We start from the raw sequence: 27,265 nt of genomic DNA, 5'->3' as shown, positions 1-27,265 counted from the left end.
TGTGTGTGTGTGTGTGTGTGTGTGTGGCAATTGGGGTTAAGTGACTCAGGGTCACACAGCTATTAAGTGTCAAGGGTCTGAGGTCGGATTTGAACTCAGGTCCTCCTGAATCCAGGGCCAGTGCTCTATCCACCGCGCCACCTAGCTGCCCCAGGGCATCTTCTTCTTTACCAGGCTCCTTTCCCCTCTCCAGCTTAGGCCTGCCTCCCACACCTTGGTCCTCTCCTGCTCCTTAAACCTGGTCTCCAGATTCTACTCTTCCAGAAGTCCTTTTGAGATTGCCTCTGTGCCCAGTGGCTTGGCCCAAGTTCAGTGTCATTGCCTTACAGCCTTAGGGCAAAGGGCCATTTCCCCTTCCACCGAAGTAGCCAGAGAGGGACCTCTCAGGCTCCTTTGGGTACTGACTTTTGAGATCAGGGGAACCCCCTGGGAGGAGCTAGGCTAGTGTTTCCTCTTCTCCCTGCTTTGTACCCTCCCTACTTATAAACCAGAGCAACAGAGCTCTGCTTGGTAAAAACCGGAGAGCTGAGCTCAGAGCCAGACTTACTGGGACCAAGATGGAGCTAAGTGAGTTTTCCCCCCCTCCTCTGCCCCTCAGCACCCCCTCCCCTTCTTCAGACTCCCTCCCACTCTGCCATCATCTTCCCTTTTCTCTGTCCCTCAGTTATTTCTCTTCCTTTCTGTTTTTCAGTCCCCTTCTAACCATGTCCTTTAGTCTCCCTTCTCTGTCCCTCAGTATCCCCTTTTGTCCCTTTAGTCTTACTGCTCTGTCCCTGTTTCCCCTCTCAGTTTAGTCTTTCCTCTCTGTCCTCTGTCCCTTCAACCCCCTCTCTTGGTCCTTCAGTTTCTCCTCTCTCTGTCTCTTCATTCTTCCCATCAGTCCCTCCTATTTCTGTCCCCGGGTCTACCTCATATCTAAGCCCTTTTTTGCTCTCCCCGCCATGGTCTGTCTCCCATCCTTTTGACCCTCCCCTTCCTCCTCCCTCTCAGTCTGACTTTACCATTTTAAACCCTTCATCTCCATCCACTAATCCCATCTCCCCCTTTCTGTGTTCCTCCCCATCTCTGCCTTCTCCAGCCCCCAGTATTCCTGTATCCGCTCTCCATTCCTAGTCTTCCTTCATTCCTTCCTCAGCTGCTTCTATCTTTGTCAGTCTCACCATGTCTGCCCCCCCCCCCCCCCCCCCCCCCGCATCTCTCTGACTGATGACCTCCTGCTCTCTCTCCTCCATTTCGGTCATTCCTTTCTCTCTCTTGTGCTTCTTTTTCTCTGCCTCTTTAAAAAAAAAAGCCCAACACTTTTTAACTTCCATTGACAAGCAGAGCTATTCAAATATGGAAACAATAGTATGAGAAATGAAGAAAATAATACGGCTTAGTGGCTAGAGGACCATTTTTGTCTGTGACCCCTGGGGCCAAGTCCCCTTCAGCTCTCTATTCCCCCCCTCATCCCCTCCCCCCACATCCCCTATCCCTCCACAGAGGAGTTATCCAGCTGTCTTGTTGGAAGGAACTTCCTCACCAGGGAGTTCTCTCTTGGGCTGAATTCATAGGTAGGGACTCTGCCCATGATTACTAATCCCCAATCAAAAAATTAAATAAAATAATGAAGAAATAACCTGCAAGATGAAACCAACCCACCAAGATATCTGGGTGTGTGTTATGGAAAGGGAAAAAGGGAGTATGGGGAGTTATTGAGGCAGGGAAGTAGGCGGGAAGGAGGGAGATAGTTATGCAAGGGACTGTAATTTCATCAACCTTTACTCCCCAGTCCCCCCCCCCCCAGCCTCTTCCTGCAAAGAGCCTGGATCTGTCTGTGACTCAGGAGAAGGGATGCTAATCAGGCTCAGATGGGACATTCGAACTCAGGTCTTCCTGACTCCAAGCCAGCCCTTTATATAGGATGGCAGGTTTCCTCCGCAAACTTTCTGCTATTTACGGTTTATTGACTCTACCCCCAATATATGCATATTGACTGTCTCATAGCAGTTCTCATATCATTCTTTTTTGTATGTCTGTGTGTCCCATTACTAGGCTGTGACTGGGACCAATTGGTGTCAGGGTGGTCTTCTAGTACATATACCGAGACAGAGTGCTCTACTTCATCAGGCCACTAGATGGCAGAATGGATAGAACATTAGGCCTGGTAACTGGAAGATGTGGGTTCAAATCCCATCTCAAACACCTGGGCAAGTCCCTTGATCTCAGTTTCCTTACTGTAAAATTGGAATAACAATAGCACCAACCTCCTGGGGTTGTCATGAGTCTCAAATGAGATCACATTTGTAAAGTGTGTTTAGCACAATCCTTGGCATGCAGTAGGTGCCTAATAAATGCTTATTTCTTGTTTTGTTTTGTTTTTTGCAGGGCAATGAGGGTTAAGTGACTTGTCCAGGGTCACACAGCTAGTAAATGTCATGTGTCTGAGGCCAGCTTTGAACTCAGGTCCTCCTGAATCCAGGGCCGGTGCTTTATCCACTGTGCCACCTAACCGTCCTAAATGCTTATTTCTTTCCTCCTTTTTGGTTCTTTCTTCACCATGTCTCACTCTATACAAGTCTTTCCATATCTATTTGAATCCTTCCTGTTTGTTGTTGGGAGAATCAAATGAGATAATATTTGTAAAGTGTGCCTAGCACAATCCTTGGCATGCAGTAGGTGCCTACTAAATGCTTATTTCTTTCCTCCTTTTTGGTTCTTTCTTCACCTTGTCTCACTCTGTACAAGTCTTTCCATATCTATTTGAATCCTTCCTGTTTGTTGTGAGAACCAAATGAGATCATATTTGTAAAGCACTTAACACAGTAGTAGGCTCTGTGGAAATGCTGGCTTATGAAGCCGAGGGTCAAATAACTTCCCTTTTCACAAACATACTATGCTTTGTCTGGTCATTTTCCACCTACTGGACAAAAGTTGTTTGTAGTTCTTGCTACGAAGGTATGTTTTTGCAGAGCTAGGTCATAGATTTCCCCCCTTTTCAGTGATATTAGGGTATGGATAGTGCTTGCAGTGGGGTTATTTATTGGGCCCAACAATGTGAAGAGTCTGATTTACTTTCCCCCAAATCAATCAGGTGATATGTGCTTGTTAAGGCCTGATGTGGGCCAGGCTTTTTCATTGGCTAAGCAAAAACAGAAGTGAAAGCATTTCCTATCCTCAGTGAATTTATAGTCCATCCATGGGAAACAATGCCTACAAAGAGAACCAAAATAAATATAAGGTGCTTTTTTTTTTTTTTTTGGGGTGGGGGGAAGGAGAAGTAATCAGCAGCTAGAAGATCAGGACAGATTTCATGAAGAAAATGGCCTTGGGCTGAGTCTAGAAGGAAACTCCTATTTATCTCGTATATTGCTTGCTTTGTATATATCTGTTTGCATGTTTATCTCCCCCTCCCTCCCATAGATTGTTTTATTGTTTTTTGTTTGTTTGTTTGTTCGTTTGTTTTTTTAGTGAGGCAATTGGGGTTAAGTGACTTGTCCCAGGGTCACACAGCTAGTAAGTGTTAAGTGTCTGAGGCCGAATTTGAACTCAGGTCCTCCTGACTCCAGGGCTGGTGCTTTATCCACTGCACCACCTAGCTGCCCCCTCCCATTAGATTGTAAGCTGGTTGAGAGGGCAGGGACTGACTTTTGCCTCTTTTTGTATCCGCTGGGTATTTAGCACAGTCCCCTGTGCATAGCAGGAGCTTGCTTGCAAATGGTACTAAGTAGGGCTTTGGGGAGGTGACCTAGTCAGCTTTGTGCTGTTGGAAAATCACTTTGGTAGCTGAGCAGAGGATGAACAAGAGTGGGGAGAGACTTGAGTCAGGGAGACCTATTTGGTGGCCATTGGTCCAGAGGTGATGAGGACTGCACCTGGGTGGTGGCTGTGGGTCCAGAGAATGGAGTGGGCATGTCATAGAGGTGGAAATGACAACTTTCCACCACTGGTTGGATACGTGCAATGTGTGAGAGAGAGGAGTCTAATATCATACTAAGGTTGCAGACCTGGGTTGTTGGAAAAATGGCGGCACCCTTTACAGTGATGGGGAAGTTTGGCTAGATATTTGAGGAAAGATAATGAATTTTGTTTGAGACCTTGTGATATAAGTTCTGGCTCATTCTTCCCAACCAGGCAGGTGTGTAATTTAAGATTCTAAATGTGGATTCTAATCTGTTCCCCCAGTTTTGGGGGAAACTGACTAAAATCACTGATAAAAGGAGTTTAGGCTTTTAAGGGTTTATTGAAAAATAGAAAGAAAAAGATTGAGAACAGAATTCCAACAGCCTGGCATTCCTATCTTTTCTCAAATTTCCTTTGAAGTCCTCTGCCACCACCACCACCATCAGGTCAGGAACCCAAAAGAGAGAGCTCTCCATGCAGGCCCTCTTTCCTCCTTCCTGTCTCCTCCCAGAAAATAGGAGGCTCCTCAAGTTGATTGGCTGGTAGCCTTGATAGACAGCACCCATGAGCAAACGTCACTTCCTGATGCCAAGGAAAAGCCACATGGCCTTGCCCTCTGAGGCATTCTCCTCATGGTGGAGCTTTCCTATAGTAAGTCTCCAGTAGGTGACATCATTCCAATCATTACACAGGCTATATCTGCCCCCTCAGGATTCAAGGGTACCTTGAAGGATTTGGGGCATCTTTTGTCTACTGCTATCAGCTTGGACCTCCATCTTTTCTGTATTTCCTCTACTATTGAGGTATCAGTGACCAGCAAAAATAGTAGTTTAGATCAGATCCTATGACATATCCACATAAGGTAGACCTACCAGATGAGTCGTCATCTCAGTTACTGCTGGCCAAAGGTTCCTCCTTGGGGCACCAGCAGCTCTGGAGTACTGGGATGTCAAGATGCCCTCCTGACTTTTCAAGATTCACAAGGTGGAAGGCTCCACCTCCTTCACCTAAAATGGAAAAGAATCGATATGGAGGTCAGGGTCTGAGACCCTTCCACAGGGCTGCACGGTCTCAGAGGGTAGGAGGCCCCAAGGTCTCTCCCCTTAAAGCATGGTCTCTTGTGAGATGTTACAACACACTTAAAGGAAGGATGGCCAACAAGCCCAGTTGAGGTTGACTCTGCCTTCTCACAGAATCCTTGCTATGTAGCCGGCTGGATGGGGCTTCTCTTCAGCTGGGGTCGCAGAATGACCGTGCATGCTCCACAGTCTCTCCATTTTCCTTTCTCAAGACGCTCCTGGAAGTGCATCCCTCAGCTCCATCATGTGGGGAGACCCCTCTCCCCCGGCTCTCTGCACGTGCTCCAGACCCCCATCACAACATGTCCATAGGACATACATTCAAGAAGCAGTTGATGGCATGGGGCTGGTGCTCAGGAGAGAGCTCAGAGCTGGATATATAGAACTGGCAATCACCTGGATAGAGATAATAATGAAACTCCTGGGAGTTTATGACATCACTGAGCAACTAGAGAGAGAAGAGGAATCAGGACAGAGGCTTGGGCATACACCCAAAGGCAAGGGCAAGTGGTGGATGAGACTCTAGACAAGGAGACTGGTAAAAAGAGGTGAGGAGGAAAGGCAGGAGGAAGACAAGAGGGAACATCATCAGAAAAACCCAGAGAGGAGAGGGTGTCCAGGAAAAGGAGGTCCATAGTGTCAAATGCTGCAGAGAATTCAAGAAGGAGGAAGATTAAGGAAGACACTCAATTTTGTTTATTGAGAGACCATTGGAGACTTAGGAGAGAACAGTTTCAGTGGAATAATGATATTGTAAACCAGAGTGGTACAGAGTTGGGGAAGAGATTGAGAGCAAGTGAAGGCATGGAGAATAATGATTTGTTTAAGGAGTTTTACTGAGATAAGTAATAATAATAGTAATAATTAATAATAATAATAATAGCTGGTGTTTATATACCAGTCAGGCACTATGCTAAGGGCTTTATGACTATCTTATTTGATTCTCTCAACAGCCCTGTGAGATAGGTGTGGTTATTATCTCTGTTTTATAGATGAGGAAACTAAGGCAAACAAGGGTTTAAGTTACTTGCCCAGGGTCACACAGCCAGTAAGTGTGTGAGGCCAGACTTGAACTCATGTCTTTCTGACTCCAGGTCCGGCACTCTGTCTGCTGCACCTCCCAGCTTCCCCAGAGGTCAGGGTCTGAGACCCTTCCATAGGATTGCATGGTCTCAGAGGGTAGGAGGCTCCAAGGTCTCCCCCCTTAAAGGATGGTCTCTTGTGAGATGTTACAACCAAAGAGTCACACCACCAGAGCACACCTAAAAAAATGAACTCTTAAAAGCTTTGTGTTAATTCCTTGTAGATTCAGGATGTCATGTATAACCTATATCTGATTGCTTGCTGTTTCAGGGAAGGGGGAAGGGACAGAGGGATAGAATTTGGAACTTAAAACTTAAAAAAAATTTAAAAACTGTTTGAACTGGAGAAAAATAAAATATTATAGGCTAAAAAATAGAATGAACATAGAAAAAAGATTTGGGGTGTCAGATGATCAGAAACATTCATGGCCATTTAAAAAAAACACGTTTCCTGTTTTTCGCGTAGCTTTGGTGAAGAAATTATTTTTTATGTAATTGGACTCAACTCTTTCACCCCATTGTCTTTTGTTTGTGTTTGGATTTTTTTTTTCTAGTCCTATGATTTCGTCAGTAAAGGGAACTTCTGATGTGGAAACTTTCCACTCCCTCTTTTAGATCAGCCACTGATACTCAAATTATAATCTTAAAAAGTTGTGGGCATTCCCCCCAGATTCAATGACTTCTCCATCATATGGCTACCATGTGTCCAAGATGGGACTTGAGCCTAGATCTGTTGATATTACCTTTGTAACATCTCTCTAATACAACCCCTGACTGTGCCCCCACCCCAGTCAGTGCCTTCACCACCTCATGCCTGGACTATTGCAATAGCTGCTGGTGGGGCTGCCTACCTCAAGGCTTTCCCCTCTCCAGTCCTTCCTCCATTCATCTGTCAAACTGATCTTCCTAAAGCACAGCTCTGACACCCCCACCCCCAACTTAGAAAGTTCTCTAGCTAACTCAACTCTCTAAACTCAGAAACCTCCAAAGATTCCCTATTGCCACCAGAATCAAATATAACATTCTACATTTGGAGTTCATTTGTAACCTCTTCCATTTTTCTTCCACCTCACACCCCCACCAAGATCCCCACATCCCCTGCCGTCCAATGACACAACTGCCTTGCTCTTCCTCAAGAAGACCCCACATCCCCTGCCTCTCTATATTTCTCCCCCCCCCCCATGCCTGGACTGCTCTCCCTCCTCATCTCTGGCTCTGGCTTCCTTCCAGTCCCAGCTAAAATCTCACTTTTATTTATTTATTTATTTATAGCGGGGCAATCAGGGTTAAGTGACTTGCCCAGAGTCACACAGCTAGTAAGTGTCAAGTGTCAAGTGTCTGAGGTCAGATTTGAACTCAGTTCCTCCTGACTCCAGGGCTGGTGCTTTTTCCACTGTACCACCTAACTGCCCCATGCCCCCTAAAATCCCACCTTTTACAGGAAGCTTTCTAGATCCCTCTTAATGCCTTCCCTATGTTGATCATCTCCAATTTATTCTGTGTCCGTAGCTTCTTTGTACATCGTTGTCTGAATGTTGTCTCTCCAGTTAGATTGTGAGCTCCTTGAGGGCAGGACTGACTGTATTTAGCCTTTCTTTCTATCCCTATCACTTAGCACAAAGCCAGGTACTTAATAAAAATTTATTGACTATGGACTGAATTCTTCTTGGCTGCAATAGGAGCCCTGACACTATATGATGCCGCCTTTCTGTCTCCTATTTCTTTTGCCTCCTCTTCCCTCTCCTCCTCACACTTGTTCTCTCCCTCCTCCTCCTCCCCCTCTTTCTCTCCCTCCTTTCTATCCTCCTCTTCCTCCCCCTCCTCTTCTCCTTCTTCCTCCCCTTCCTCCTGATCCTTCTCCTCCTCTTCCTTTTTCTATTTAAAATTCAGATCATTAATCTATTTGGAATTTATTGTGTCATGTAGTGTGAGATGTAGCTCTAATCCCAGTTTTTGCTATACCATGATCCAATTTTCTCAACATGTTAAAAATTAAATATTACATTTCTCCCCTAATATTTTCTGACTTTAAATTTATCTGACACTATTGTATTGTAGGAATCTGCTTTTAAGTCCACGTTATCTATTTTGTTCTTAATCTGTTTTGTATCTGGTATCATATAGTTTCAATAATTAATGTTGCATTAGATGTAGCACTTGGGATCTGGGCTTATTTTCCTAACTCTGACCAGCACTGTTTAGTTGAGCCCTCAGAACTCAACTGGTTCTCTTGTCAGTTTTAAAGATAACCTTGAGGAATTGTGAACTGTTCTCCAATACTTAAGCCCTTATCTGGTATGTTCTCCTCAATATCAATAATCTCCAATCTACTCCATCAAACCACTTGATATCTTCTCAATGTCAAGTAACAGACTACTAGAAATCTACTTTTTGAAAGGGATATGTGCTGAGAAAGTGATGTAGGAGGCAAAAAAGGGTTAACAGAAAAACCTAAGACCCAAGCTCTAATTTAGATATGAGATCTAAGAGGGATTCAGACCCCAGTTAATGGATAACTTAAGACCTGAGTCTTCATTAATACAAGTCAGGGCCTAGGTTCTCGTGTACCCTCATTAATTACCACTCATAACAAGAACATAAAGAGGCAGGTCATAGAGACCTTAACCATAACAATGATACACTGACAGGGCATAGAAATTCAAACTGGAAATAAATGATAAATGAAAATATTTTGAAACTGGACATGGGAATCAGAAAGAGACATGCTCAGAAAAGGCCAAATTTGTCCCTAGATTCACCTTATGACTTGTAAACTCCCAAAACACACCTCCATGGAAAAAGGTACCTGTTTCAGGGGTTGACTTAAGCCCCCAGGAACTCCAAATCAGGATAAGCCCTCCCCTGTACCTCCCTAAGGTGGAGATTATTATAATGAGACTGATAATCAATTTATCCATACTATAAATATAACTATCTTTTTTTTCACTATTCGAGAGATACCTTTCCACTTTTCTGCTTCTCTTCCTGTGTTCACTCACAGTATTGCAATAAAATTTGGGCAACTGAGTCACTAAGTCTTGTAATTCTTTTGGGGTGACTCACAATCAATGTGACCCTAAATCCATCCCACATCAAAAGTATAGCAAGGGGCAGGTGGATGGCACAGTGGATAGAGCACTGGCCCTGGAGTCAGGAGGACCTGAGTTCAAATCTGGCCTCAGACACTTGACATTTACTAGCTGTGTGACCCTAGGCAAGTCACTTAACCCTCACTGCCCTGCAAAAAAAAAAAAAAAAGTATATCAAGGACATAAATATGAAAACATCCCCTTGAACCAAAGGGCCTTCTCCCTTCTACACATTCACTCGGTCCCTGGGGACAATGGTCTCAGACTTAAATTGGTGACCACTAAAATGTTTGTTCCACCATGTGCACTTGTAGGTGTGGCAAGACTGAGGGACAAATTGCTCCTTTGCTAGCAGGACGTGGGGGCTCAAATCCATGATAGGATGGGTCAAGCAGGTCTCTCTTCACAAACTGATCTTGTCTCCCAATACTTTTTTTTTTAATTTATTATTTTTTTTGCAGGGCCATGGGGGTTAAGTGACTTGCCCAGGGTCACACAGCTAATAAGTGTAAAGTGTCTGAGGCCGGATTTGAACTCAGGTACTCCTGAATCCAGGGCCAGTGCTATATCCACTGCACCACCTAGCTGCCCCATCTCCCAATACTTATTCACCAAAGATCAGAAAAGAAAAAACACAGCAGAGACAAAACACACGATGTTTTCACAGCCATGTGGTGGTCAGGTGGGAGAGAGATCCCTGGGCCTCCTCTTCCTTCCTTACAGGGAGGCCTGCAGCTGTTTTTAACTTACTCACCACCAAGTAAGAGATAGAGAGAGTTTGTTAGTTTTTTAGAGCCTTTTGTATGCATCAACAACATCATGTGTTGGGGATGCCAAGAAAGCTTACACCTGGTCTTTCTCTTAAGAAGCTTACATTGTAGCCAGACAGTTCTTAATTAGAGGCTTTTAGTCACCCCACAGCAAACTGACAGGAAAGAGAGAATACCTGTGAGTGCCTTGAATCGGAGAGGGAGAGGAAGGGGTCCTTCTAGCATCATGCATTGATTGTCATTGTTTAATTTAAAGGAAGTCAATATAGTTCAGGGAACTAAATGCTGTTCAAGGAACTCTGAGCTTAGAGGCCGGAGGACCTGAGTTCAAATGCAGAAATTCCACTGACCCCCTTCTAGATCTTGGGTGAGTCACTTGACCTCTGTGGGCCTCATAATCTCCAAGTTTCCTTCCACCTCCAGATGTAGGATCCTAAGATCTCTCAGCATCCATCCCCGTCCCTTCTTTTTTTTTTTTTTTTTAGTGAGGCATTTGGGGTTAAGTGACTTGCCCAGGGTCACACAGCTAGTAAGTGTTAAGTGTCTGAGCCCGGATTTGAACTCAGGTACTCCTGACTCCGGGGCTGGTGCTCTATCCACTGGCCCATCTTGCTGCCCCACCCCTGGTCCCTTCTTGCTCTTCCCCTTGTAATCCCCATGTGATATTCTTGTCCATTTCTTCTGCCAAATGAATTCAAGATGCCAGAACCAGAACTCTTTTTTTTTTGTTATTTTCTAGAATTCTATTTTCCAAATATATGTAAAAACAAAATTTAACAACAATTTTTAAAAAAACTTTGTGTTCCAATTTCTCTTTCCCCTCTCCCTCTCCCCCACCCCCACCCACAAGAACTGAAGCAATTCAAAATAAGTTATACATGAGTTGTCATGGAAAAATTCCCATATTAGCTAGTTGTGAGAGAAAAGAAAAAGTAATAAACATTTTTATTTATAGTTTTGGGTTCCAATTTTTATCCTGCCTTCCCTCCCTCCCCTTCCCCCTCCCTGAGGTGGCAAACAATCAGATATGGGTTATACATGTATGATTATGTAAACCATTACCATATTAGTAATTTTGTACAAGAAAATTTGGATTAAAGAAAAAAATGAAAGTGAAAAATAGCAAGTCTGTGTTCCATCAATATCAGTTCTTTCTTTGGAGGTAGATAGTATGTTTCATCAATAGTCCTTTGGGATTGTCTTGGATCATTGTGTATTGTTGAGAATAGTTAAGTCATTCACAGTTCTTCATCAAACAATATTGCTGTCTCTGTGCACAATGTTCTCTTGGTTCTGCTCACTTCACTATACATAAGTTCATCTATGTCTTCTCAGCTTTTTCTGAAATCATCCTGCTTGTCATTTCTTTTTTTTGGTGGGGCAATGAGGGTTAAGTGACTTGCCCAGGGTCACACAACTAGTAAGTGTTAAGTGTCTGAGGCCAGATTTGAACTCAGGTCCTCCTGAATCCAGGGCCGGTGCTTTATCCACTGTGCCACCTAGCTGCCCCCTGTCATTTCTTATAGTACAATAATATTCCATTGCCATCATATACAACAGCTTGTTGAGCCATTCCCCAATTGATGGGCATTCCTTTGATTTCCAATTCTTAGCCACCACAAAAAGAGCTGCTATTGATATTTTTGTACAAATAGGTCTTTTTTTCTCTTTTGGGGGATGTCTTTGGGATATAAACCTAGCAGTGGTATTGCTGGACCAAAGGGTATATACATCAGAACCAAAACTCTTGACCATATTCAGACCATATTCAATTTCGTACTCTTTGGTGGGTGCCTCAAATTAGGAATTCCTCTGCTAACATTAGAATCTGACACTTTCCAAGGTCTCTCTACAAAATAGGAAACGTGTTTAGTTCCCCAGCAAGCATTCAGGTGGACAAAACATCAAGTTGAAGATAGAACACTGGACCTGGAGTCAGGAAGACCTGAGTTCAAATCCAGCCTCGGATGCCTCCTAGCTGTGTGACCCTGGGCATGTCATTTAACCTCTGCCTCAGTTTCATCATCAGTAAAATGGGGATAATAATAGTATCTACTCCTCAAGGTTATTCTGAGGATTAAATATAACAAATGTAAAAAAGCGCTTAGCATATTGCCTGGCACATAGTAGGTGCTTATATAATGCTTATTTCCTCCCTCCCTTCCTTCCTTTCTTTCTTCCCTCCACCAAGGACTTACACCCATACCCATATGCATAACAATTTAAAAAATCTCCTTTCCATCTCCAATGGGCCAACTTTGTAAGGCATCCATGAAATTTTCCAGACTTAGAATCTCACCCTGCATGATATCTTCCCAGGAAGGAAAAGTTTTAAGTGAATCTGTTAAAAATAATATTTTTATCACATCAAACAGCTGTTTGGAGGACAGCTCCAAATAAGGAGACTGTCCCCTCCTGGGTTCGGCATACCCTTGTGGAAATACTTCTGCAAAGTTCTAGAACTTGCTTCATATCCTTGGGTTTGCATTAAAAGTTAGAAATCACCAAGAGAGATTATCAAGATAAATCATTATCCAACAGAAACAGAAATAGGTCTAAAGATACAATTTGTGCTGTTGGCTTATCACAGGAAGAGATAAATGCAAACAATAGCTGATTTATGTAGTTGTTGTTCAGTTGTTTCCAACTCTCCGTGACCTCATTTGGGGTTTTCTTGCCAGAGATACCAGAGTGGTTTGCCACTTCCTTCTCTAGCTCATTTTACAGAGGAGGAAACTGGGACCAACAGGGTAAGTGACTTGCCCAGGGTCACACAGCTAGTAAGTGTATGAGGCCAGATTTGAACTTGGGTCTTCCTTACTCCGGGAACAGTGCTCTATCCTCTGTACTGTAACGATTGGAATGACGCCACCTGCTGGAGACTTACTGTAGAACAGTTCCGCCCATGAAGCGAAGGTCTTTGAGGGCAAGACCAGGAGTCTTTTCTTTGGCGTCAGGAAGTGACGCGGGCTAGTGGGAGGAGGAAGTAAGAGACTGGCGCTCAGTTTCGCTCTCTTTCCTTTGGACTCCGGTGGAGAGGAGCTAGAAATGTGCTCTCCCTTTATAAGATAGGAATCTAGGCCTTTCTCTCTCTTTACCAAATTCTTATTCTCCTTAAGTAAACGCTTAAAAGTCTAACTCTTGCTAAAGCTTATAATTTATTGGCGACCACTCCTTAGCTATTTTAGACAGACTAGCTAGAATTTTAGCCCTTAACAGTACCATCCCTCCCTCTCAGCAGCACCCATTTTTGCACCTCACTTTCTCCTCTCTATGTATGTTCAGTCTTCTCCTTGGGTCCTACACTCAACCCTCTTCTCTGACCTTATTTTTCCTTCTCTCTTTTAGTCTCCAGGCTGTGACTTTGTGCTCCAGAAGCTGACTCTCAGATTCAGAGAGGCCTCCAAATTACCTTTACAACGTCCCCAACAAGTGGGCACTTTGCAGCTGGCTGGAATTTTCTCCTGTAGAGGAACCAGGAAGGCGTTGGGGAGGAGAGCCTGCTACCTTCTAAGGGGCCCATTCCATGTGGGAACCGTTTTTCATCATTGGGAGGTTTTCCTGCCTTCGTTTCTCCCATGGGTCTATGATCTCACCCGTGTGATGCTTGGCCTGAGCTGCAAATCCCTACCTTCTCACCATCCTGATCACAGAATCTCAAAACTTGGTTCTCAAAATTACTTTCCTCTGGAATCACTCAGATGAAAGCATTAGAAATTAATTAAAATTGAATTCAATTAAAATTTCATTAGTTTGAAAGTATACTTTAATTAATCTTTATTTACTCTTTTAAAGTATGTTATTGAGACAGCTAAATGGCCTAGTGGATAGACTTGGAGTCAGGGTAAACCCGAATTCAAGTTGACCTCAGACACTTACTAGCTACGAGACACTGGTAAGTCACTTCCCCTCTGTCTGCTTTAGTTCCCTCATCTGAAAAAGAGGGATAATAAACCTACCTCCTATGGTAGATAACCCACGTAAAGTGCTTTGCAAGCCTTCAAGCATTATAAAAACACTAGCTATTATTATATTTTTAAGCTATTTATTCTTTTAAAAAAATTCTTTAAATTTTTTTTCTTCCTCAATTAGCTTGTAAAACAAAGATTTTAAAAATTTATTATTTTTTTGAATTGGAGTTCCAAATTTCGCTCCTCCCCTCACTGCTCTGCTCCTTGATAAGGCAAGCAATTTGATATAGATTATATGCGTACAGTCATGCAAAATATTTCCATGTTAGCAAAAGAAAACACAGACCAAAAAAACCCCAAGAATAATTAAAGAAAGTGAGAAAAACCTGCTTCAGTCTGCATTCAGACACTATCGGTTCTTTTCTCTGGAGGTGGATTGTTAGCTATTATTTTTTTTTATTTAATTTTTTTTCCTCAACATTTATTTTCCAGTTACGTGTAAGGGTAGTTTTCTTTTTTTTCTTTTTTTTGCGGGGCAATGGGGGTTAAGTGACTCGCCCAGGGTCACACAGCTAGTAAGTATCAAGTGTCTGAGGCCGGATTTGAACTCAGGTACTCCTGAATCCATGGCCGGTGCTTTATCCACCGCGCCACCTAGCCGCCCCCAGGGTAGTTTTCAACATTCATTTTCATAAGATTTAGAGTTCCAAATTTTTCTCCCTCCCTTTCCTCCCCCCCCTCCACAAGATCGCAATCAGGTTATATATGTACAATCCACAATTGTTCTTTTTATCAGTTCTTTCTATAGCGGTGCATAGTATACTTCCTCATTAGTTCCTTGGGATTGTCCTGGATCATTGCACTGCTGAGAGTAGCTAATTCATTCACAATTACTCATTGAACAATACTGCTGTCACTACACACAATGTCCTCTCAGCTCTGCTCACTTCACCATACATCGATGCTCATTAGTCTTTCAAGGTTTTGGGGGATCATCCTGTTTGTTCATTTCCTGTAGCACTAGACCATTCCACCACAATCGTATAAACACAGCTAGCTATTATTATTCATGGTCTATTTTTTTTTTAATGCTGATATCACTCCTTCCCTCCCTTGAATTTGCCTCCTCACAAGATAAGTTTACGTCATAACAAATGAACCCCATGGCTGTGCCTGACAATATACGCCTCATCCATGCCTGTATGGCTCACCGCTTCAGCAATCAGAGGTAAGAGGCATGAGAGCACTGGTTTTAGGATGTTTTTTTCCTTTTACTGATCATAGTTCTAGACCTGGAAGGGATTTCAAAGGTCTTCCCTAGCCCAGCCCTTTCATTTTTACAGATGAGGATACAGGCTTGGAGACAGTGCTTAGTCAAGTGTTTGGGTAAGTATGTAACTGATTGATCTGGGATTGAACCTACACCCTGTCTCTCCCTTCCTCTCTGCTCCTGACTCTGCCTTGAGTTGTCCAAACTGAAATGAGTGGGAATCCCTCCTGGTGTGTGACGGCCTTGGGAGGCAGATACCACCCCTCCACCCTTCAATTTTCTCTTCACTGGCCCTAGACTCAAGCGTCACCATCCTTCACCATCATCTTCTCTGCACATCCTCAGTTTATTAATATGAGAGGCCCCAAAGTGAATCCATTACTCCAAACACAGCCTGGGGTGGATTAGCGCTGGGTAGGACTATCACTTCCTTCTTTATTTTGGAGGCTCCTTTGCTTTTGTTGACCAAGTCATACCTCTGACTCATACTAGGACTGAAAATCTGAGTATTGCACCCCTCCCCACCTTTCGCACGTATCAAGCCTGGTCATGGCCTCCTTCCCTCTCTTGTATTGAGAAAGCGGATTTACTTGGACCTAAATATAGAAAATTTATTCATCTTTCTTATATTTCAGGTTTTATTCCCACCCTTTGCCCTGAGATTTGGCCTGTCATTTTCACTCAAGTCATCATTTATTTCATTTCATTCCCGATCCTCCCCACCTATTTATTTTTTTATTTTTATTCATTCATTTTGTTCATTCGTTTGTTCACTCATTTATCTATCTATCTATTCATTTGTTTGTTTATTTTTGTGGCGGCAATGAGGTTAGTGACTTGCCCCAAGGTCACACAGCTAGTACGTGTCCAAGTGTCTGAGGCCAGATTTGAACTCAGGTTCTCCTGAATCCAGGCTGGTGCTTTATCCACTGCACAACCTAACTGCCCCCAACACAATGCCTGCAGCATAGTAAGATGCTAAATATATGCTTATTCTATTTCTAAATTCACTTTTTTTTTTTTTTTTGCATATGAAGTAACTGAAGCCCAGAGAGGTCCAAGGTCACAAAAGTAGTGAGTGCAAAGTCATGATTTGAACTCTGGTCTCAAATGCCGTTTTCCTTTTAACAATTGTTCCACTATATTATTGTTTATTCCATACTTTGTTGTTAGTGTTTTTGCAACTTTCTTGAAAAGTGTTTGTCCACTTATCTATTCGGGAATAGCAGTGTTTGTCTTATGTATTTGTGTCAGTTCCGTTTATATCTTGGGTATCAAAATTTTATCAGAAATTGAGGCAACGATCTTTTTCTATTCAGTTTTCCCTTCTTATTTAAGGCTGCATTGATTTTGTTCATACAGAAATATTATAGTTTTATGTAGTCCAAACTGTCTATTTATTTTTTATGATCTCTCCTCCCCTTGTTGGTAAGAATTTCTTCCTCAGCCACAGTTACAAAAGGCATGTCCTTCCGTCTCTCCCAAATTAAAAAAAAAAACGATTTGACTGTTTACATTTAATACATTAAATTAAAATATCCAAATGCATCTTTTTGTGGTATATGGTATAAGATGCTAGCATAGGCCTAATTCTGCCCATTCGTTTTCATGTAAGTTTCTGATGAATGAGGAATCTTTCTGCTGTCATTTGTGTTTCAAAATCTTTGAACATTAAGCTGCTGACTTGGATATTTTCTGAGAGTTGCTTCTCTAGTCTTCTCCACATAAGACACGCTCCTGATGAAACCAATCTGTCTTTGTCATCTCTGCTTCCTCTTCTGTTTGCTCACAAGCCAAACTTTTAGTCCCTACTAAAATTTTGACAGAGAAACAAGTCAAGCTTACTGGCCTATAATTTTCATACTCCATTTTCTTCCCTTTTTTGGAAAATCAAGGCAAAAGTTAAACCTTCTTTCAGTCCTGTGTATTTCTTCCATTCTTGTGACCTTTTGAGTATCAGTGGCTTTCAAAGATCAAATATTATGGCTCAACAATCACACATTACCAATTCTCTCAGGATCCAAGGATGTAGCTTATCTGGGCCAGAGACTTAAACTCATCAGGGGTTTGTACCTACATTATTTTTTATAACTAGGGCCTTACTTATCTACACTAAGACTTTTGGGACACCCAATATTTTGATAACAACTCATTTTTTTCTTCCTCTGCTTGTTCAACTAAATATTTTCTGTCATGCTTCCCCATCTCATTTCTGGATTTCCCCATATCCTTACAAGAATGAGTGTTTTGAGGCCTAATGAGATAATATTTTGTTAAGCACTGCACACTTTAAAGAGCTATACAAATTCCAGTTTTTAAATTATTATGATTAATCAGTCTCTAGTCTGAGAATGACTTTATTCCCTGAGCCTTCTCCCCCATTTCTGAGAATGTTTATAGAAAACATTAAATGTTTAATAACCAGGCTCTGGGTAAGAAGGCGGGAGAATTATGCACACACACTTTTAAGTTTAATCTGCATTGTTTTTATAGTTTCTTAACTGTAGACTATCAATAAACTCATAGATCAAGCGCTGATTTCTAAAGGATTGATGATTTCTGAAGTGTAAATGTTTACAATATATAATCAGCTCTAGTAAAAGTTACAGTTAATTTCAACTCACCCCTGATTACAAGTATATCTTTTGGGGGGCGGCTAGGTGGCGCAGTGGATAAAGCACCAGCCCTGGATTCAGGAGTACCTGAGTTCAAATCTGGCCTCAGACACTTGACACTTACTAGCTGTGTGACCCTGGGCAAGTCACTTAACCCCCGTTGCTCTTAAAAAAAAAACAAAAACAAAAACAAAAAATAAGTATGTCTTTTGGGGGGCAACTAGGTGGCACAGTGGATTGAGCACCAACCCTGGATTCAGGAGGACCTGAGTTCAAATTCGGCCTCAGACACTGGACACTTACTAACTGTGTGACCCTGGGCAAGTCACTTAACCCCAATTGCCTCACCAAAAAACCCCAAACAAACAAAAAACAAGTATATCTTTTCTTACAACACAAAACTACCCATCACCTCTTTTTCTTCCCTTTTTGTTTTGAATGAATGGCCCTTTCAGAGCTGTAGTTCAATCTAGGGGTATAGTCTTAGCACCTCTCACAGTATCTGGAACATCTTCATCCTTATCCTTATCCTCATAGCATTTATATAGTGCTTTGAGGTTTGCAAAGCACTTTACAAATACCTCATTTGATCCTTACAACAATCCTGGGAGGCAGGTGTTATTATTATCCCCATTTAACATTTGAGGAAACCGAGGCAGACTTAAGTGATTTGTCCAAGATCATACAGCCAGTGAGTGTCTGAACCTAGATTTGAACTCCAGTCTCCCTGACTCTTTCTGTCTGTGTAGCTGTTCTAGGTACTTACTAAATGATTGTTGATTGATTGGTTAGTTCTATTCCATCAAGCTTATAGATAGCTATGGGGCCATATTAACCCCCTTTCATTAATCTTCTTGCTTGTTACCTATACATGGTGCATTCATGTAGGGACATCTCAGGCCACAGGCTTTATTGCTGGTTCCTTTCTTGGATCTTATCACTTGTGAACTTCTGGGTGTCTTTACTGCTATTCTTTGTTTTTTCATTTACTGATATATTTAAAATTTTAAATTGATATCATTTTCCTTTCCAGATAAAACTCTCTCCCTCCTTTCTCTTTCCCTTTGCCATCTCTTGTAATAAAGAATTAAAAGGGAATAGGAAAGCAGTCTAGTCAAGCCAACCACACATCAATAGGGCCTGAAAGGGTATACAATAGTCCACCCCAATAGTCCCTCACTTCTTCCAATATGAAAGGGAAGTACACTTTCTCAAATCTTCTCCTGGTCCAAACTTGGTCATTATAATTCCACATTGTTCTTTGCTATGATGGTGATTGTCATTGTTTCTGCTTTCCTTGTGAGTTTGTGTCAATTGTTGTCTGGGTTCTCCTCATTTCATTTTGTATGAGTTTATATAAATCTAACCTGGAGCAACAGTTGAGATGCTAAGGCCACAGGGACTGGGATAGTGTACCCCTACCCTGTTCTATACTCGGGTATGTGGATTGGACAGGATTCAATCCCAGGGAGCCTGCCTTTAGTAAGAGGGAGATTCCCTTTTTATCATATCCCTTGTCTCACTAACCCCCTACCTGGTGCTCCAGATATAAATTTACTTATAGCTTAGGTTATGACTCATGTCAAAGGTCTCCCCAAAAAAGGAGGAAGTAAAAAGATGTCCAATATGAATCAGGTATTGTGATAGGTAATTTTTTTCTACCCACCAAAAAAATGCTAATAACCATAAAAGACTCCAGCCTGTATATACAAAATAACTCAAAACAGGATTCAGAACTTATTTATTGTTTTATTTTTTTTTTCAGGGCAATGGGGGTTAAGTGACTTGCCAGGGTCACACAGCTAGTAAGTGTAAGTGTCTGAGGCTGGATTTGAACTCAGGTCCTCCTGAATTCAGGGGCGGTGTTCTATCCACTGTGCTACCTAGCTGCCCTGTAACTTAATTTATTAGTACCGTTACAATCCATTGAGAGGCTGATGCTTAAACCTCATCAAAATCTATGGGTAGCTAGGTGGCACAGTGGATAGAACACCGCCCCTGAATTCAGGAGGACCTGAGTTCAAATCCAGCCTCAGACACTTGACACTTACTAGCTGTGTGACCCTGGGCAAATCACTTAACCCCAATTGCCTCACTAAAAAAAACAATTAAAAAAAGGACTCGGCTACTTTTTCTTCCAACATGAAGTTGTTATTATTAATCACTTTAAAGCAAAATACACCCCATTAAATATTTAAGAGTTTTCAAACATTTTTACCACATTCTTTTAACAATTCAATTCATAATCCAACAGCATCCAGATAAAAAGAGAAAATACTTTTCTTTTTTTCTTTTTTGCATTTTAATTTTCTGTTTGTTTGTTTTTGTGGGGCAATGAGGATTGAGTGATTTACCCAGGGTCACATAGCTAGTAAGTGTCAAGTGTCTGAGTCCAAATTTGAACTCAGGTCCTCCTGACACCAGGGCCAGTGCTCTCCCCACTGTGCCACCTAGCTGCCTGGGAACCTGGATCTTAAGCCTAAATATACCTCTTTGAAAACTCCCCTTCCAGTTCTGCCTTCTGGGCACCCAAGGTCTGTTTCAATTACTGAGCTGGCTCAGAGGTGTAACTTCAATACAGGCTATTTATTAGCTGGTACAATTTCATAATTTTTCACAAGCAATGGTCGAAAAATCTGAGCTGAAACTCACTCTTTACTTTAAACGAACTTGGGCTGAGAGAACTTCTAGTTTCTCAAACTTCAGTATGTTAGAATTTTATCACATGTCACACAAGGTCAGCACGATTGATAAGATCTTATGGCTTTGCCCCAATAGAAAGTCTCAAAGAACCTCACAGATAAATATAACATTAAAAGGACTCGGCTAGGGGCAGCTAGGTGGTACAGTGGATAGAGCACCGGCCCTGGAGTCAGGAGTACCTGAGTTCAAATCAGGCCTCAGACACTTAACACTTACTAGCTGTGTGACCCCGGACAAGTCACTTAACCCCAATTGCCTCACTAAAAAAAAAATTTTTAAAAAGGACTCGGCTATTTTTTCTTCCAACATTAAGTTGTTATTATTAATCACTTTAAAGCAAAAGACGCCCCATTAAATATTTAAGAGTTTTCAAACATTTTTACCACATTATTTTAACAATTCAGTTCATAATCCAACAGCATCCAGATAAAAAAAGAAATTACTTTTTTTTCTTTTTTGCATTTTAATTTTCTGTTTGTTTGTTTTTGTGGGACAATGAGGATTAAGTGATTTACCCAGGGTCACACAGCTAGTAAGCGTCAAGTGTCTGAGATCAGATTTGAACTCAGGTCCTTCTGAACCCAGGGCTGGTGCTTTATCCACTGTGCCACCTAGCTGCCCCCAGAATCATCCTTTCAAAGACAAGAGTGTTAGCATGCTTACCCAAATCATTTTATGTTGCAAATTTTTACTTCTAAGAGTTTCCATTTGGTAAATGTTATAACTTGACAGAATACTGTCTGTCTGAAATTGCTAACTGGTATTTCTCTTAAAAGTTTCTCAAATCCTTCTTATCTCAATAGGACCAAAATTTTCTTTCCAAAAACTCTAATTGTTTTACAATGTCATAAATTTTTGCAGACTGGGAACAAGGATTGTCTTCCTTCTCATCTGGTACTCTTTTCTACCTCCACAACTTAGCTAGAGTTAGAAAGCCAGACAGAGCTTTCTTTCTGAAGACTATGCAAGGTTTTCACTTTTTGCAATCTTTTTCCTTTGATTGATCAGACCACAGGAAAAAGTTATTTTGACTCACCAAGACACAAAGCACACATAATATGACATGACAGACATGTAGAAGTGAAGTTTTTTTCCTTATCACCCACAGAAAGTTTAATCAAAAAGTCCATGAGAATAAGTCCTTGCTTGATATTATTATTATTATTTGTTTGGTTTTTTTTGGTTGGGTAGTGAGGGTTAAGTGACTTGCCCAAGGTCACACAGTAGTGTTAAGTGGTCCGAGGCAGGATTTGAACTCAGGTCCTCCTGAATCTAGGGGGCCCCTGTTCTCAATAAGAAGTTCCTTATGGGTGTGTCCACTTGTCAATGACCACTCACCTCTAAGAAGGCATCATCTGGTTATGGTCTGGGTGGACATGGAGGTCTGGGGATGGGCAATACTTCACCAAGGTAGTCCACCACCCTTATTCTGCATACTTGCTCACTCAATCGTTGGTTCTTCCCTCCCCGCCAGGGATAGTATATAAAACATTGTTTAATTTCTATATTATAGAAGAAGGACATCAATTCCAAAGTTTTATTCTAATATTATTTTGATTTCTGAATATATCAATTCCTGTTCCCCTATCTGTTGAGCCATCCTTTGTATGAAAGAATGAAAAAGAAAGAGAAAAATATGCAATTCAGTAAAACTAAACACCAGACTCTTCCATCCCTGCCTTAGTTCAAGCCTTCATTCACTCCACAATCTGAGCTATTGCAATAGCCTCCTAATTGATCTCTCAGTCTCAAGTGTTTTTCCTCTCTAAGCCTCTATTTCACCCAGTAGTCAAATTGATTTTTTTTCCCTTAAATTGCAGCTCTACTCAGGAAACTCGTATCTTTAGGACTAAATGAAAACTCTTTATAATAATTATTTGATATATTTAATACTTGTATTTAATGATCTTTACAACCTCATCATCACATACCTACTGTTTGTCATGCACAACACTCCATTTCCCACTTCTTTGCCTTTGCACTGGCTGTGCCCTATGTCAGAAATGCTCTCCTGACTCACCTGCATTGTGGAATCCCTGGTCCCTGGATTACTTCAGCATTCAGCTTAAGTGCCTCCTTCTCAAGGAGGCCTTTCCTGGCCTTTCCAGCTGCTGGTGTCCCTCCTTTAACCCCACCCCAACCCCCAAATTACTTTGACTTGACTTTGTGTGTGTTTTCTATGTACCTGTGCATGTTATCTCCTCCAGCAGAATGTAAGCCCCTGGAGGACAGGGATCACATCACTTTTGTTTTTGTATCCCCAGGGATACACCAAGTAGATGCTTAATAGCAATGAGCTAGCATTTATATAGAGATTTAAGGTTTCCAAAGTGCTCTATGCACATTTGATTCACACAATAGCCCTGTGAAAGAGGTGTCATTATCATTTTATTTTTTGGAGGGGCAATGAGGGTTAAGTGACTTGCCCAGGGTCACACAACTAGTAAGTGTCAAGTGTCTGAGGTCAAATTTGAACTCAGGTCCTCCTGAATCCAGGGCTGGTGCTTTATCCACTGCACCACCTAGCTGCCCCCCAGGAGGTGTCATTATTATCTTTATTTTTACAAATGAAGAAACTGAGACTGAGAGAATTTTGGAGGGGGGCATGGGGCAATGAGGGTTAAGTGACTTGCCCAGGGTCACACAGCTAGTAAGTGTCAAGTGTCTGAGGCCAGATTTGAACTCAGGTTCTCCTGAATCCAGGGCTGGTGCTTTATCCACTGTGCTGCCTAGTTGTCCTGGCTGAGAGAATTTCAATGTCTTGTCTAGGGTCACACGGTAAATGGGTGAATGGGGTGGATCTTCTAGACTCCAACTCCAATATTCTATCCATTGTGCCACTAAGTTGCCTGAGAAATGTATATTCTGTTTCATACCTACAGACCACATACTTCCATCACTGACAGCAACACCATCATTTCTGTAGAGAAGATACATTTTCTCATCTCTTTTTTAAGACCAATCTTGGTTATTATAATTGTGTCTCTCTGAATGAAAACTGTAATAACATTAACTTTTTGTGGCTGTCAAAATCATGCCATTTATTCACACTGAATTTGTGGTTCTACTAAGATATCCAGATCTTTCCCAATGGAAACTACAGTCTTTGAAGCCTCCCCTAACCTGTATTTGTGAAGCAGACTTTTTTTTTTTAAGCCAAAGTGACCATTTCTGGTTTGGGCAAAGGCAGTGTTACCAAAAGTATACATTTGGTACAGTGAATGGAGTGGAGGAGTTGGAGTCAAGAAGACTCAATTCAAAATAATGACCAAGTGTTTTAAATATTCAGGAGTCTATATGAAATATATGAATACAACTACAAAGCACTCCTTTCAGAAATAGTGCTTGGCACATGGTAGGTGTTTAATAAACACTTGTTAACTCAACTTGACCTAATAATTTTAGAAATATTAATTGCTCATGTAGGTTCTGTCAAATAATAAAAATGACAACGCTACCTAAATTAATTTTTTCAGGTCATACCGACTAAGGGATTATTTAATAAAGCTAGGAAAAAATAATTAAATTCATTTGAAACAGAGGTTTTAAACTTTTTTCACATAAGGAAGAAGGGGACAAGCATATATTAAGTACCTACTATGTGCAAGGCACTATGCTAATTACTTTACAAATATTATCTCATTTGTTTTTCACAAAACACCCCTGTGAGGTAGGTACTATTATTATCCCCATTTTATAGACAAGGAAATTGAAGCAGAATTAAGTGTTTGAGACTAGATTTGAACTCAGGTTATCTTGACTCCAGGCCCAGTGCTCTATCCACAGAGCCACCTGCCTGCTATGGCCCCATTTGACAGTCTGGTGAAACCTCTCGACCTCTTTTCAGAATAATGTTTTTAGCTTTTAAATTTTAAATAAAAAAATTTTTTTTTGCACAGGGCAATGAGGGTTAAGTGACTTGCCCAAGGTCACACAGCTAGTAAGTGTCAAGTGTCTGAGGAAGGGTTTGAACTCAGGTCTTCCTGAATCCAGAGCCGGTGCTTTATCCACTGCTCCACCTAGCTGCCCCAGAATAATGTTTTTAAATACTTAAAAATATGTTGTTGTTGTTGTTTCATTTTTAATCATGTCCAACTCTTCATGACCCCTTTTGGGCGTCTTCTTCTTTTTTTGGTGAGGCAATTGGGGTTAAGTGACTTGCCCAGGGTCACACAGCTAGTAAGTGTCAAGTGTATGAGGTCGGATTTGAACTCAGGTCTTCCTGAATCCAGGGCCAGTGCTCTATTCACTGTGCCACCTAGCTGCCCCTTGGGCATCTTCTTGGCAGAGATCCTGGAGCGGTTTGCCATTTCCTTCTCCAGTTCTTTTTACAGATGAGGAAACTGAGGCAAACAGGGTTCAGTGCTTGCCCAAGGTCACATAAGAAGTGTCTGAGGCTAAATTTGACCTCAGGTCTTCCTGACTCCACACCCAGTGTTCTATCCTCATTGCTACCCAGATGCCCTAAAACATATAGGATTGCAAAGGAAACCAATTCTGTTGAAATATAGTTATCAATATTAAAACAAGAAAGAAATAAGTTCACAGACCCCGCCCCAGGTTAAGAACCCCTAATTCTGGAAAGAAGGACTGGGTTTGAATTCCACATCAAACATTCACTGTTTATATGAATATAGAGAAATTAGTCCTTCTAAGCCTCAGTTTCCCCGATATCATCAACTTTAGAGAATCCTTATGAGGCTCAAATGAGATTTAAGCCCTTTAAAGTTCTATGTGCAGCAGCTAAGGGGCACCACGGTGCACAGAGCAACAGACCTGGAGTCTGGATGACCCATCTTCCTGAGTTCAAACCCGGCCTCAGACACTTCCTAGCTGTGTGACCTTGGGCAAGTCCCTTCACCCTGTTTACCTCAGTTTCCTCATCTATCCAATGAGCTGGAGAAGAAAATGGTAGACCACATCCAGTGTCTCTGCCAAGAAAACCCCTGATGGCAGTCATGAAGAGTTGGACAGAACTAAAAAACACCTGAACCACCACAGAAAGATGCTAGCTACCATTACTAACGTCTTATGTTCAATGTTTGGTCCCTCCTAGGCACTTTGTTTCCCACAGACTACCCGGATTATGAAAACTGGACCAGTGGTTACCCCGTGGATGGGGTCAGGGAATATACAGCTTCCGAAGTCATCTCCCTCCTGATCTTTTCCATGGTCTTCCTTGTGGGTGTGCCGGGCAACATGGTTGTGCTCTGGGTGACAGGGATTGAGACCCACAAGATGGTGAACAGCATCTGGTTTCTGAACTTGGCCGTGGCCGACCTGTTCTGTTGCCTGGTGCTCCCGCTGTTGGCCGTCCCTGTCATCCGGCATGGGGATTGGCCCTTCAGCCACGCCGCGTGCCACTTCCTGCCCTCCGTCATCCTCTTCAACATGTATGCCAGTGTCCTTCTGCTCACGGTCATCAGCATTGACCGCTATATATTGGTCACGGAGCCCATCTGGTGTCAGAACCACCGGAGCGTGTGCATGGCCTGGTATGCCTGTGCCGGGGCCTGGATTGGGGCCTTCTTACTCACCATCCCTTCCCTGATCTTTCGCCAACTGATGGAGCAGCACTTCCCACACAGTTGGTCTTGCGGGGTGGACTATAATGGGGAAACTGTCGAGTTAATAGTGACCTTCTCTCGCTTCCTATTTGCCTTCCTGTGCCCCCTTGTCATCATCTCCATTTGCTACAACCTTCTGCTCAGCCGTCTTTGGCGCCGGGAGGCGACTCGCTCCCGCAAGACCGTCAAGGTGGTTATAGCTGTGGTGGTGGGTTTCTTCATCTGCTGGACCCCCTATCACATTGTGGGCGTCCTGAAGGTCCTCATCCCTCGGAACTCCGCCTTCTACTTCCAGATAGAGAATATAGACAGCTTTACCATCGCGTTGGCTTATGTTAACAGTTGCATCAATCCTATCATCTATGTGGTGGCCGGCCACGGCATCAAGAGTCGCATGGAGAGGCATTCCCTATGCGCCAAGCTGCGGAATGCACTGGCCGAGGACTCTGTAGGACGAGACAGCAAGTCCTTCACCCAGTCCACAGTGGGATCTACCACGCTCCCCGAGGAGCAGGTGTGAAAAGGACCCGTGGCCCCCCTCTGAGTGGGCAGTGGGTGGCAAGCTCAGAAGGGTCCTCTGCCTCCTCTCTCTGGAGGATTGCTCAGGCTTAGCCTGTGGACTTCCTCCTCTGCTAAACCACCGGCTTCCCCTAGCCTCTGGTTGGATTGTGAGCTACCTGAGGGCAGAAACTGCCTTTGTCATGGTGCCTGCCACATGGGATTAATAAACAGGCTGCCTATCTCTCCCCAGAGTCCTCTATGACCTCCTTGTCAGACCCCAGTCTAACCTCTACTCCATCTTGGAGGCCATCTCTGAATGTCTTCAGCCCCCTGGGGGCCCCACTTCTGAGCTTCTCTGGTGCCTTCCCTCATTCTCCAAGAAACCTGCCTGAATCACACCCCCACCCCGAGAAGCTCTTGAACCTCCCCCATCTTGTTTCAATAAACTATTGAGAATCTGAATTGGTTGGAATTGAATGGGAGTTTGGGTGAACTCTGTCTAGCGTGCCAGCTGGCTCTGGATGTTGTCTAACCCTACCCAGATCCCTCAGGGAATCTGCCGTGCTGGGGTCTCCGGGGATGTCACCGGTCACCAAACTCAATCCCAGCTGGGTCAAGGTTTTCCAAATTTCATTTTGCTGGATCAGTGCTTTAAGAAAATAGAAGTGGGGGCAGCTAGGTAGCACAGTGGATAAAGCACTGGCCCTGGAGTCAGGAGGACCTGAGTTCAAATCCAGCCTCAGACCCTTGACACTTACTAGCTGTGTGACCCTGGGCAAGTCACTTAACCCCAATT

General features: G+C 42.6%; 1 protein-coding gene across 1 annotated transcript; it reads left to right on the top strand.

Annotated features, from left to right (window-relative positions):
* Nucleotides 1–532: 532 nt before the first annotated feature.
* Nucleotides 533–26,931, top strand: C5AR1 (complement C5a receptor 1). Its single transcript, XM_043997969.1, has 2 exons — nt 533–567; nt 25,458–26,931. Exons 1-2 carry the CDS (start codon nt 558–560, stop codon nt 26,486–26,488), a joined length of 1,041 nt encoding a protein of 346 aa, XP_043853904.1. The 5' UTR covers nt 533–557; the 3' UTR covers nt 26,489–26,931.
* Nucleotides 26,932–27,265: the final 334 nt, after the last annotated feature.

Source organism: Dromiciops gliroides, chromosome 3 (genome assembly GCF_019393635.1).
Source record: "Dromiciops gliroides isolate mDroGli1 chromosome 3, mDroGli1.pri, whole genome shotgun sequence".
Classification (NCBI taxonomy): domain Eukaryota; kingdom Metazoa; phylum Chordata; class Mammalia; order Microbiotheria; family Microbiotheriidae; genus Dromiciops; species Dromiciops gliroides.
Note: the sequence above shows the minus strand (reverse complement) of the source record. Positions and strands in the feature narration are given on the sequence as shown.